Below are 14,555 nucleotides of genomic sequence, written 5' to 3'. Positions count from 1 at the left end.
GAACGTTAGAGGGAAGACAGATGACCAGCAGCAGCAACCCGGGGGGGGGGGGGGGGGGGGGGGGGGTTTAGTTTAGTTTAGGTCAAAGATAAAGAGGTTTTGTTACTTGTGTATTGTTAAAAATTTCTGTATTGTTATTGTTGCGTTTGCTTTGTAAGAGGGGGAAAATTGTTGTTTGGGAAAAAATTTTCAATAAAACATATTTAAAAAAATATATATAATCCCAGGATCCTCAGACGTTCATCGTATGTTAGGCCTACCATTCCTGGGATCATCTGTGTGAATCTCCGCTGGACCCGCTCCAGTGCCAGTATGTCCTTCCTGAGGTGTGGGGCCCAAAATTGCTCACAGTATTCTGAATGGGGCCTAACTAATGCTTTATAAAGCTTCAGAAGTACATCCCTGCTTTTATATTCCAAGCCTCTTGAGATAAATGACAACATTGCATTTGCTTTCTTAATTACGGACTCAACCTGCAAGTTTACCTTTAGAGAATCCTGGCCTAGGACTCCCAAGTCCCTTTGCACTTCAGCATTATGAATTTTGTCACCGTTTAGAAAATAGTCCATGTCTCTATTCTTTTTTCCAAAGTGCAAGACCTCGCACGTGCCCACGTTGAATTTCATCAGCCATTTCTTGGACCACTCTCCTAAACTGTCTAAATCTTTCTGCAGCCTCCCCACCTCCTCCATACTACCTGCCCCTCCACCTATCTTTGTATCATCGGCAAACTTAGCCAGAATGCCCCCAGTCCCGTCATCTAGATCGTTAATATATAAGGAGAACAGCTGTGGCCCCAACACTGAACCCTGCGGGGACACCACTCGTCACCGGTTGCCATTCCGAAAAAGAACCTTTTAACCCAACTCTCTGCCTTCTGCCTGACAGCCAATCGTCAATCCATGTTAGTACCTTGCCTCGAATACCATGGGCCCTTATTTTACTCAGCAGTCTCCAGTGAGGCACCTTATCAAAGGCCTTTTGGAAGTCAAGATAGATAACATCCATTGGCTCTCCTTGGTCTAACCTATTTGTTATCTCTTCAAAGAACTCTAACAGGTTTGTCAGGCACGACCTCCCCTTACTAAATCCATGCTGACTTGTCCTAATCCGACCCTGCACTTCCAAGAATTTAGAAATCTCATCCTTAACAATGGATTCTAGAATCTTGCCAACAACCAAGGTTAGGCTAATTGGCCTATAATTTTCCATCTTTTTCCTTGTTCCCTTCTTGAACAGAGGGGTTACAACAGCGATTTTCCAATCCTCTGGGACTTTCCCTGACTCCAGTGACTTTTGAAAGATCATAACTAACGCCTCCACTATTTCTTCAGCTATCTACTTTAGAACTCTAGGATGTAGCCCATCTGGGCCTGGAGATGTATCAATTTTTAGACCTCTTAGTTTCTCTAGCACTTTCTCCTTTGTGATGGCTACCATATTCAACTCTGCCCCCTGACTCTCCGGAATTGTTGGGATATTACTCATGTCTTCTACTGTAAAGACTGACGCAAAGTACTTATTTAGTTCCTCAGCTATTTCCTTGTCTCCCATCACAAAATTACCAGCGTCACGTTGTCACCACATAGGCCCCCACGCCCGGCCCCTCCAGCCCCTCCGGGAGGCCCAGAATTCGCAGATTCTTCCGCCTCGACCGATTCTCCATCTCCTCGAACCGCTCCTGCCATTTCTTGTGGAGCGCCTCGTGCGCCTCCACCTTTACCGCCAGGCCTAAGATCTCGTCCTCATTGTCAGAGATCTTTTGTCGAGCCTCGCGGATCGCCACTTCCTGGGCCGTCTGTGTCTCCAGCAGCTTGTCAATAGACGCCTTCATCGGCTCTAGCAGGTCCGTTTTAATCTCTCTGAAGCAGCGCTGGATACCCTCCTGCTGCTCTTCCGCCCACTGCATCCACGCTGCCTGATCTCCGCCCGCTGCCATTTTGTCCTTCTTCCCTCGCACCTTCTTCGGGTCCACCACCACCTTTTTTGTCGCCCCACTCCTAGTTGAAGCCATATACTGACGGGGAGCTGTTGTAGACTCTTTCCTACACCGGGAAACAACAAAAAAGTGCCGTTGGGGGCCCTGAAAAGAGCCCCAAAGTCCGTTGTTGCGGGAGCCGCCGAATGCGCGACTTAGCTCCACATAGCCGCAACCGGAAGTCGTCCCAGATATACTTAATAATAATAATCTTTATTGTCACAAGTAGGCTGACATTAACAGAACAATGAAGTTACTGTGAAAAGCTACTGACTGAGCATCCACAGCTCGCGGGGGTAGAGAATTACATGGATTCATAACCCTTTTGAGTGAAAAGACTTTGCATCTCAGTCCTAATCCTAAATGGCTGACCCCTTATTCTGTGCTATATTAATGACTTGGATAAAGGGACTGAGTGTATTGTAACCAAATTTGCTGTCAATACAAAGATAGGTAGAACAGCAAGTTATGAATCTGCAAAAGGATATACATACGTTAAGTGAGTGGGCAAATATTTGGCAGATGGAATTGAAAGCAAGTTTGTCGGGCGGCATGGTGGTGCAATGGTTAGCACTGCTGCCTCATGGCGCTGGGGACTCGAATTCGATCCCGGCCCTTGGTCACTCCATGTGAAGTTTGCACATTCTCCCTGTGCCTGCATGGGTCTCACCCCCACAAACCCAAAGATGTGCAGCATTGGTAGATTGGCCACGCTAAATTGCCCCTTAATTGGAAAAAAAAGCGAGGACGCCCACTTTGTTGAGAAGAATAGAAAAATTCATTCATTCCTATACTGTTTTCTATCCACTAAACAATCCTCAAACCATGCTAGTCTATTATCCCCAATCCCAGTACTCCAGTACTATTTATTTTCTTATACTGATTTCTTCAATTTCATTGTACTCTCTAGACCCTTGGTTCAGGAAAGTTGTTTATTGAGCTTCTCCCATGAAGAAAGACAGAAAGAATTTGTTCAATATCTCAATGATTTATTTTCACTCATTTATTCCTACTTGTATACTGTAAGAGTCCTTCCTGATTATTTCCTTTGTTCGTATATCTTTTATTTAATTTTTATTATTTTGGTCTGTGGACCCATAATCAGGATGTGCCTTTAAGTAGAAGATTCAAAGTTGAAACAGCCTGCTTGCCAGGACATGGTGTTCCCAGGCTTTGTATTTTGGAGAGGAGAAACCAGACTCCTCCGCACCAAGTGTATCTTAGGAACCAGCTTTGGAGGGAGTCAGTTCGATTGGTTAACTGAGAACACGCACTAACAGGTTCAAATACAGCTTCTTCCCCATTGTTACCAGACACCTGAATGACACTCTTATGGACTGAACTAATCTCTTTACACATCTTCTCTACTAAGTAGTACTACACTCCGTTTGCTTCACCCGGTGCCTGTGTCTACGTATTTACATTGTGTATTTATGTATGTCCTATATTTTTTCATGTATGGAACAATCTGTCTGGACTGTATGCAGAAGAATACTTTTCACTGTACCTCAGTACACTTGATAATAAATCAAATCAAATCCAATCGGTGGGTTGGCCAGGGACAGTGTTCTCCCTGACAACAGTCAGTGATTGTTTCCTGCGTGATGCTGTGAGAGAACTTAGCAGAAGTGTTTAGACCTTGGAAGTGAAAGGAACTCTCTCTCCTGCTTGCTAAAGTGAAAAAACTGCTTCATTGTTCTGGAGTGCCTGGCTCATCCTTTGCTGTGAATCCGAAATGATGCTGAGTCTGCAGAGAAGGTAGACAACCTTTCCAGAGAAACCCATCTCAAGCCTAAAAGGAAGTAGTACTAAAACTAAATACTGAACTTCAGAAACACATAGATAATATATATATATGACAGAGAGGGAGTGGGGCAAGTTAAAAAGTGGGAGGGTTGGGAAAGCGGTAGTAGATAGTTAAATTTTCTGTGTGTTTAATTATAATACTGTACATAGTAAAAGGTTACTTGCGTTTTAACACTACAAATCTGGTGACTAGTTTATTGGACTTAACAAAGGACCTTAGGTATTTTAAATAAAATCTAATTTCACTTGTACTGTGACTCCAGGTCAAGTGTGGCTAGAATTGACCGTGCACTAGACCAGGATGTCATGATAATACCTATAAAAATGTTTTCGTTTTTTCTCTCGTTAGCCTACTGATTCTCTTTCCTCATCAATTTCCTACTCTTACTTTGCTGAATTCTAAAATCCTCAAAAGTGATAATTGAGTGATTTCTTTATTTGTATATCTACTTAAATAGTGTTAAACAGTAATTTTATCGTTCAGTGCACTTTCACATTGGTTGAGCAGAGCTGATGCTGCCCAAAGTAAGTATACTTTTCAATACACTATAACCAGCAAATTTGAAATGGATGTTATTGCAAATGTATAATGGTTATCCTTTTGGTCACTATAGGCAACTGCCTGTTTTAAATGTGGACAGAGATTGGCCAGTTATGAGTTTTCTATAAGTGAGTCATCAATGAGCATACAAACGCAAATTCTCAAGAGAACGGACTAAAATAATGGCCTGGATTTTGCAGTTGTAATGACAACAAAATTGACAGCATTCTTTGTCATTACTTCTGTGAAACTGGCACGGTAGCACAGTTGCTTCACAGCGCCAGGGACCCAGGTTCAATTCCCGGCTTGGGTCATTGTCTGTGCAGAGTCTGCACGTTCTCCCCGTGTCTGGGTGAGTTTCCACTGGGTGGTTTCCTCCCACAAGTCCCGAAAGACGTACTTGTTAGGTGAACTGGACATTCTGAATTCTCCCTCCGTGTACCCGAACAGGCGCTGTACTGTGGCGACTAGGGCATTTTCACAGTAACTTCATTGTAATGTTAATTTATGCCTATTTGTGTCACTTATTATTATTATTACTCAGCACAACTTCTGGCACCCACAGTGAAACACTGAAATCCAAAAGCTGTTGTCAGTATCTCAAGGATTTGTCATAGGGTGTTCAATTCTCCCCAGACTGCAATCAAGTAAAAATAATTGAACTGGTAAGAATTTGTCCTTCTACACCATCTGTCGCACTCAACCACACTTTGAGAAAAAGTTACATTTGCTAATGAGGTCACACTTAGTGGATAATTACTGCTAAACAGCTTCACTAGGGCAGCACGGTGGCGTAGTGGGTAGCACTGCTGCCTCTCGGCGCCGAGGAGCTGGGTTCGATCCTGGCCCCAGGTCACTGTCCATATGGAGTTTGCACATTCTCCCAGTGTCTGCAAGGGTCTCATTCCACAACCCAAGGATGTGCATTAGGTGGATTGGCCACACTAAATTGCTACACAAAAATAATTGGGTACTCTAAATTTATAAAAAAATAAAAAAACAGCTTTACTAACTCTCAAAAACGAATGTGTATTTGTGGACTATCAAACTTAAACAATATCAAAACTGTTAAACTTTAAAAAGTTTGCTATTTCAGCTTCCTCCTTAATTCCATGTGTGCGTCCCAATAATTTATTTAATGTTCCAAGTGAAAATTAAGTATATTTTACTTCCTGTTTGCAACTTGACAATGCTTCAATGTAATTGGCTGCTTACCCTGCTTGATGACATCACTATTGCTAGATGCCTGGGGATCCCCTTGACTGACGCCAAATTCATGTTGAGGAAGGGGAAATCCACACCATTGAGATCATTAAATATTTTGGGCGCATTCTTCAAAATCAGTAGGGCGCACTGTTGCTTTGCCACTGATGGAATCCAAGTCAATTATTATTCCAAGAAACAGGTTTCAAATTTTTTTTAAAATTAATTTCCAGTATGTGGGTGTCGCTGGCTTGGCCAACATTTATTGCCCATTCCTAGCTGCCCTTCAGAGGTTGGCGGTGAGCTGCTTTCTTGAACTATGATTCTTCTTGAGGTGCAAATACACCTATAGTGCTGTTAGGGAAGGAATTCCAATATTTTGATGCAACAATAATGAAGGGACGCCGATATATTTCCAAGTCAGGATGGTGAGTGACTTGGAGGGGAACTTCTAGGTGGTGGTGTTTCCAGGTATCTGCTGCTCCTGTCCTTAGAGATGGTAGCGGTCGTGGATTTGGAAGGTGCTGCCCAAAGAACCTTGGTACCTCCAGTGCATCTAGCAGTGCATCTCGAGTACCTGCAGTGCATCTTATAGATGGTACACACTGCAGACGCTGTTCCTGGGTGGTGGAGGGATTGAATGCTTATGAATGCTTTACACAGAGGGTAGTGGGTGTCTGGAACATGCTGCCGGAGGAGGTGGTGGAAGCAGGGACGATGGTGACGTTTAAGAGGCACCTTGACAAATACATGAATAGGATGGGAATAGAGGGATACGGACCCCGGAAGTGTAGAAGATTTTAGTTTAGACGGGCAGCATGGTCGGCGCAGGCTTGGAGGGCCGAAGGGCCTGATCCTGTGCTGTACTTTTCTTTGTTCTTTGAAAGGGGTAGCAATCAAGTGGGCTGCTTTGTCTTGGATGGTGTCAGCTTCTTGAGTGTTGTTGGAGCTGCACACATCCAGGCAAATGGAGAGTATTCCATCACACTCCTAACTTGTGCCTTTTGGATAGGCTTTGGGGAGTCAGGAGGAAAGCTACTTGCCGCAAGAGTGCTAGTCTTTGACCTGCTCTGATAACGACTGTATCTATATGGCTAGTCCAAATCCGTTTCTGGTCAATGGTAACCCCCAGGATTTTGATGTGCAGAATACAGCGATGGTAATGCCATTGAATGTCATGGGGTGATGGTTTGACATGGGACAATATCCAGGTTTGTCAAGTGGCAAATAATATTTGCAGATGACAGGTAATGCCCAAGTGTTGCTGCATTCAAACATGAAATGCTTCAGTATTTAAGGAGCCGTGAATGGTGCTGAACACAATGCTGCCTCAGGACTCAGCAGTGTGTTGGCTCCTAGTCAGCCAACATCAAAAGTGTCTTGGAATAAAAGAATGGTGCTGCAGTCATCTGCAGGCACCCAAACTTCTGACTTTATGATGGAAGGAAGGTCATTGATCAAGCAACTGAAGATGCTTGGGCCTACGACACAACTCTGAGGAACTCCTTCAGTGATGGCCCGGGACTGAGATGACTGATCTAGAACGACTGCAACCATGTTCCTTTGTACCAGTATGACTCCAACCAGCGGAGAGTTTTCCTCGATTTCCATTGACTGCAGTTTTGCAAATGCTCGTTGATACCATACTCAGTCAAATGCTGCCTTGATGTCAAGGGCAGTCACTCTCAGCTCACCTCTGACATTCAGCTCTTTTGTCCATGTTTAAACCAAGACTGCAATGAGGTCCAGAAAATGTAATGCTGGACAAATTTACCTTAAATATGCATGTTACAGCTTTGAAATAGCATAGATTAATAAGGAGACAAGATTCTTAGCAGTTATTCCAAAGGGGTACTAATCAGCCAGCAACCAGTCAAGAAGAGTAGTCTCTGACTGGAAAAGGACAAGACCTATCACTCATAGAATCCCTACAGTGCTGAAGGAGGCCATTCGGCCCATTCAGTCTGCACCAACCCTTCAAGAGAGCACTCTATCTATATCCATTCCCCTGTATCCCCGTAACCACATAACCTAACCTGCATATCCCTCGACACGAAGGATGCAATTTAGCATGCCAATCCACCTAACACGCACATCTTTGGACTGTGGGAGGAAACCCACACAGACATGGGGAGAACGTACAAACTCCACACAGACAGTGAGTGACCCAAGGCTGGAATTGAACCTGGATCCCTGGTGCTGTGAGGCAGCAGTGCCACCATGCCACCTCAGGAATCAGCAGTGCGTTGGCTCATAGTCAGCCATTACCAAAAGTGTCTTGGAATAAAAGACACAGAATATTTCATTCCAAAGTACAACTCAAAAAAGATGGAATAAATAAATTAAGATTCAACTACAAAACTACATTAAGGAAGAATGGATATTAGGCTATCGCATTTACATGCGCAGAGAGAAAAACAAAACTAGGGCATACAAACACTCTGCCAAGGAAACTACAATTAAAAACAATTTTCTACAAAATCCTGGCTGTATAAATTGGAGGATTAAATGAAAATTTAGGGCAGAAAACTCAGATGTTCTGCCTTTCAATAATTGTAACAATCTAAAAGAAGAACATTAGAGTGCCACCAATTTCACCAGATCTGCACATTTATAGTCAATGGCACTCTAATGTAAAAGCACCTAGAAATGCAAGTAGCATCCTTCACATTCAGTTACAAAGATCTGAAGAGTCATACGGACTCAAAACGTTAACTCTATTTCTCTCTCCACAGATGCTGTTACAAAGTTTGTTTTGAGGTCAACAAATAGTAGGTGTGAAAATAGCACGAACAACAGGTACAGGATGCTCACTGTTTTTTCACCTCGTTTCCAAACATTTTGTGGTTTGAAACACTAGGTGAAAAAAAAACATCCTGACAACAGATCCTTAGCATTAAATTATTTCCAAAGTCTTTTTCTTCCTTTCTCTTTCCTATTCCAGGGAAATATCAAAACATTACACCAATCATCTTACTTTAGTAAGCAGCATTTCACTTGCATCTCTGTCAATTTGGTCTATTGCATTCGCTGCTCCCAATGTGGTCTCCTCTATATCAGAGAGACCAAACGCAGACTGGGTGATCGCTTTGCCGAGCACCTTCGGTCTGTGCGCATTCAGGACCCTGACCTTCCCGTTGCTTGCCATTTTAACACAAGACCCTGCTCCCATGCCCACATGTCTGTCCTTAGCCTGCTGCAATGTTCCAGTGAAACTCAACGCAAACTGGGGGAACAGCAGCTCATCTTCCAGTCTCAACATCTGTATTTACTACTATTTTATCTGTTTTGTTTGATAACAATGCTCAAGGAATTTTGAAAACAATTTAACCAAAACAGTTGACCAATTTCACAGAAAGCTGGAAACATTCACCCCTGAAGAATATCTGTTTTTTGGGAGAATGAGTGCTAAAAGCCTGTGAAAGTGTTGCCAACTTTGTAGATCAAGACTTCCGGTAATGGGGATGTGCTGAGAAGTCACACATCAGGTGGCTCTCCTCCCGGGAACTTGAAAAACGCCTGCAAACTGAGCAAACCACCCCTACAACACTGGTAGAACAACGGAAGAGAGAAGGATGCCAAACAAGAGCCAGCCCAGGGGTGTCGAGTGGAGACCAGGAGTGGGAAGACCTTGGACCAGCAGCAGACAGACTTCGCCGGAACGAGAGGGTCCCACCAGTCACATAAGAGGCCCCACCCCCTCACCAGGGGATGGTTGGAGAACGTTCCTCTCAAGAGCATTGAGGGAACATAGAGATGAGACAAAGTCGGACATCCAGGCTGTGGTGAAGGGCGCAGTGGCCGAAGTTCTGGTGCACATGCGGTTGGCTGTGGACAGAGCCAAAAAGCGACTGGAGGCCCAGGAGACGACGATCAAAGACCTGGAAAAAGCCACAACGGACCAGAGCAACCGGATCGTCACCCTGGAAAAAAGGTGGCGAGGCTGGCTGCGACACAAGTCAACCTGAAAGGAAAGGTTGAAGACCAAGATAATCGGTCGAGGGGCAGAATTTGTGAATCGTGGGCTTACCAGAGGGGATCGAAGGTAGGGATCCCAGAAAATACATGGCCCAAATGCTGGGTAACGTGGTGGGAAGGGAGAGCTTCCCCAACCCACCAGAAGTAGACAGAGCACACTGGTCGCTCCGACCAAAGCCCAAAGTCGGGGACCAGCCGAGGGCGATAATTGCGAAAATGACTGCTACCAAGACCGGGAGAGAATCTTGCGCTGGGCCAGGCAGTCCAAAAACTGCAACTGGGAAGGACACAAGATCTGGATATACCAAGACATTCGGGCTGACCTGGCCAAGAGCCGGGCCGAATGCAACAAAGCAACGGCCGTGCTGTACAAGAACAGCATAATGTTTGGAATGCTGTACCCAGCCTAGTTCTAGGTCTACTGGAATGTTAGGGGACTTAACAGCCCAGTGAAAAGATCCAGAGTCTTCACCCACCTGAGAAACATGAAAGCCGACATAGTCTTCCTCCTCCAAGAGACACACCTGAGGGAAAAGGACCAAATACTGGTAAGGAAGAGCTGGGTGGGCCATACCTACCATTCCCGCTACGGGACGAGGGCCAGGGGGGTAGCCATTTTGCTAAATAAGAGGACAAAGTTCATGGCGACAAAGACAGTTATGGACCCAGGGGGACCTAGATGGGGCACTGGTAGTCCTGGTGAACGTGTACGCTCCCAACTGGGACGACACGGGAGTTTATACAGTTGACCATGCTGGAAATCCTGGACATAGATACGCACCGACTGAGGGGAGGTACTTTAACTGTGTACAGGACCCACACATGGACAGGTCGAACCCCAAAACAGGAAAGACCTCCAATATGGCAAAAGAACTCTGTCTATTTATGGAGCAGATGAGGGCAGTGGACCCATGGTGATTCACCCACCCAGCGGAGAAGAAGTTCTCCTTCTTCTCCCAAGTACATAATGTCTATTCTCGGATTGACTTCTTTGTAGTGGGAAAATCGATGCTTCCAGGGCTGGTGAGGTGGAATATTCCGCGATCGTAATCTCCGACCACGCTCTACACTATATGGATGTGAGGTTGGAGACGGGCTGAGCCAATGCCCCCCACTGACGTTGGACAGGGCACTCCTGGCCGATGAGGCTTTTTGCAAGAAAATATCACAGGCCATAGATGAATATATTACTAATAACCAGAATGGGGAGGTCTCACCCTCCACCCTCCCTTGTTCTGGGAGGCGCTGAAGGCTGTGATCAGAGGATACATTATTGCTTTTAAAGCACAAAGGGACAGGGAAGAGGGAGCGGCGAGGCAACAGCGAGTTGACTCCATATTGGAGGTGGACCGGCGATACTCCGAGGCCCCGACCGTAAAGCTCCTGGCAGAGAGGAATAGCTACAGATGGACTTTGATCTGCTCTACACAAGTAAAGCAGTGCACCAACTCCGCCAGGCACGTGGGACTCTGTATGAACAAGGAGACAAGGCCAGCCACAAGGGAGATTGCCCAAATTAGGGATAGCAGAGGCAAATCAGTAGGGGAACCGGTCAAGGTCATCAAGGCTTTTGAGATCTTCTACCAGGGGCTGTACACCACGGAGTCCCCAGCAGGGGACTCTGGGATGAAGCTGTTCTTTGATGGACTGGGCATGCTAGTTGTGGGGGAGGACAGGAAACGGGGCCTGGAAGTACCGCTAGAACTGAGAGAGGTCATGGAGAGTATTAGCTCCATGCGGGCGGGGAAGGCACCGGGACTGGCCGGTTTCCCAGCTGACCTCTACAAAAGATTTGTGACGGCACTGGCCCCGCACCTGCGGAAGATGTTCACAGGCTCGCTTGTGAGGGGCACACTACCGCCTACATTAGCACAAGCCTCACTGATACCTAAAAAAAGACAAAGACCCAACAGAGTGGGGTTCCTACAGGCCGAATTTGCTAGTAAACGTAGATGCAAAAATACAAAAGCTGGAGGACTGCGTGCCAGAGGTGGTCGCAAAGGATCAGACGGGCTTTGTCAAAGGTAGACAGCTAACTTTGAACATCAGGCGCCTGCTGAACGTAATCATGACCCCATCTGGGGAGATAACACAGGTGGTTGTCACCCTGGACGCAGAAAAGGGAATGGAAGTACCTGGAGTGGTTCGGGTTTGGGACAGGATTCGCCTCCTGGGTGAAGCTCCTGTATCATGCCCCCATGACAAGCGTACGGACAAACACCACCAGCTCGAAGTACTTCCAGCTGCACAAGGCAGAGGTGTCCACTTTCCCCGCTGCTTGCCTTAGCGATCGCGCTCAGGACGGCAAAGAATTGGAAAAGGACCCAGAGAGGAGGCAGAGAGCACAGAGTCTCGCTCTATACAGATGACATGCTCCTCTACATCTCGGACCTGCGGAGCAGTATGGAAGGAATCTTGGCGCTCTTGAAAGAGTTTGGAGCCTTCTCGGGCTACAAACTTAACCTAAACAAAAGCGAGATCTTCCCGGTGAACCCGCAAGGGGGAGGGGCAGGGCTACCTTTCAAAAAGGCCTGGCACAAATTCCGCTACTTGGGGATCCAAATCGCCCACAACTGGACAGGGGTCCACAAATGGAATCTGACCAGCCTGATGGAGGAAGTTAAAAAGGACCTGCTGAGGTGGAACACTCTGCCACTCTCCCTGGCGGGAAGGGTGCGTTTGTGTGGGGGGTGAAAAATGCAAGGATCCCAAAAAAAGTACTGCAGAGAACGAGATCCATGGGGGCCTTAGCCGTCCCAAACTTACAGTGCTACCACTGGGCAGCGACCGCAGAGAGAGGGTTGGATAAAGGAGCCAAAAGCAGAGTGGGTGCTAATGGAGGAGGACACCTGCAAGGGGACTTCCCACCAGCAACTGCGGCACTCCCATCCCCACCCAAGGAATATTCAACTAGTGGTGGTGGAAATGCTCCTGTGGTGGAATCAACCGCTACAGCATTTTGGGTGAGCTGAAACGTTGGACAAAGCCCCCATCTGCAACAACCATAGGTTTGCGCCGGTGCTCATTGACGCCTCCTTCAAAAGGTGTGAGGGGGGGGGGGGGGGGGGGTGCTGACAGTTGTGGGACCTGTATAGCTACAGCAGGTTAACAACGCTCGAAGAACTGACAGAAAGATTCCAACTGACAGCAGCTAACAAACTCAGGTACCTACAACTCAAAAACTTGCTACCACAATAAACGAGGACGTACCCATGACCACCAAGACAGTCACTGCTAGGAACTGCTGAACGCGGACATCTTAGGGAAAGAGAACTGCGGGGACATGTACGGACGAGACAAGGGAGAAGTGGGAGGAGGACTTAGGGTTTGAAATAGGGTGGGGGCTCTGGAGCGAAACATTGCACTGCACAGGGTCAACTCCATCTCCATGTGCGCAAGGCTAAGCCACTGCAGCTAAAATTAGTACAAAGAGCCCACTTAACCAGAACCCGAATGAGCAGGTTCTTCCCCGTAGGTGGAGGACAGATGCAAACCATGCCAAGGAGGCCCGGCCAACCACGCCCGCATGTTCTGGTCTTGCCTCCAGACTTGCTGGGTTCTCAACAGTCTTCTTTGAGGCAATGTTCAAAGTGGTGGGGATGAAGGTGGAGCCAAGACAGAGAGTGGCAGTCTTTGTGATATCAGAACAGCCAGGGGGAGGTTGTATCTATGCAAATAGTTAAAACCGATCTTGATGTAAATAATTCCAGTGTTACTCCTTATATACTCTCTTGCGTTACGCACACTGTTTGTACATGTTTATATTTGTTTTGTATACGAAAAAACCCCAATAAGACACATTAAAAAATAACTTTGGAGATCAAGAAAAAGAGACTGTCCCCTAAACCTTGGAAGTGTGCATTTATATTTTGGAAAACGTGCAATGTATTCAAAGAACACCATCAGCACAACCATTTTGTTACAAGCATTTTTGGTTGCATAATTTTAAATACTTAAAAATGACTGAACTTTTGCAAATTAAGAAACATTTTTAAAGACATAAATAATAGGTTTCTGAACGGATTTGTAAGAACTGTCCCAAATGAATCTTTATCAAACCAAAATTCAACACATTTGAAAATTCATAATCTACCTGTTGTATGTTTGGAGTTCCTGAGCTGGATCTTTGATTGGAGATAATCCCCTGAGAAGGTGGTGTTGCTGATGCTGAAGTGGTGGCAGGAGGGTTAGGATAAAATTGTGAACTCTGTGATCTTGACGAACGCATATTCTCAGTGTCTACACCATCAGCATCTGATCCATGATGGCTCAATACAAGCTGTACCAAGTCCTCTTTTTCACGACATGTTTCTATGGGTATGTTTCTTAAGCTCAGATACTCTCGTAGATCTTTGACTTTTATTTTCATGAGCTCATTACGCTGGAAAGAAGTTTGTTGTAACACATGGCATGTGGAGCATCTTCGTAGATTTTCTTGCATCACTGAACAGAATGAACAGAAATTCTTCTTGCAATCCTTACATATGTACTGGTAAACAAAGAAAATACTTTTAGAGAGTGGGCTTCACCAGCTGGGCATCTCATAGTGAAGTAATTGCAGGACAACCTTCGATCAAATTCTCGTAAACAAAGGTCAAGAGAAGTTCTGATATATTGATGCTTCAAATTAGATAGATTGTTTTAAACACAAACATAAATCAGGAAAAATATTTCCACTGGTCAGTCAGTAATTTATTTTATAACAATAGTTTTATTGCCTTATAATGTGCAAAATATTATGCTTTGATTACTTATTTATAACAATTAAATATGGCCAAATTGGCTATTACATTATTTTTGGGTTTGAATTCAGCAATTGTCCATTTTTCAACAATAGCTTTCAATTTACAAGCCTTAATGATTATTAGATTCACTTTTCTCTATGCACTCAAAGGAGGCGGTGCTAGGTCTCCATCTAGGAAGCAAGTAATGTAAGAATAGGGAAACAACATAATTATACAAAGATAGGACATACCAAGGGACTCACACCAAGTAAAAATGAAAACTACTGACTAAAAAGCTCCCAAAACCTTTCACTTAAAATTAGTG

The 14,555-nt window shown here is 45.3% G+C and overlaps 1 protein-coding gene across 6 annotated transcripts in view; it reads right to left on the bottom strand.

The window, feature by feature from the left end:
* rnf34a (ring finger protein 34a) overlaps positions 1-14,555 on the bottom strand; it is a 125,576-nt gene that overhangs the window by 79,949 nt on the left and 31,072 nt on the right. For 5 of the 6 annotated variants that reach the window (XM_072495139.1, XM_072495143.1, XM_072495141.1 and 2 more), the window contains one exon: positions 13,600-13,995. The exons of the other annotated variant lie outside the window; for it this stretch is intronic. In XM_072495139.1, the coding sequence (XP_072351240.1) occupies positions 13,600-13,995 (396 nt within the window). The remainder of the gene's footprint in view (positions 1-13,599; positions 13,996-14,555) is intronic. 6 annotated transcript variants of the gene reach the window in all.

The sequence above is a fragment of the Scyliorhinus torazame genome, chromosome 1 (genome assembly GCF_047496885.1).
Source record: "Scyliorhinus torazame isolate Kashiwa2021f chromosome 1, sScyTor2.1, whole genome shotgun sequence".
Classification (NCBI taxonomy): Eukaryota; Metazoa; Chordata; class Chondrichthyes; order Carcharhiniformes; family Scyliorhinidae; genus Scyliorhinus; species Scyliorhinus torazame.
The sequence above is the reverse complement of the archived record's forward strand: the minus strand, read 5'-3'. Positions and strand labels throughout refer to the sequence as shown.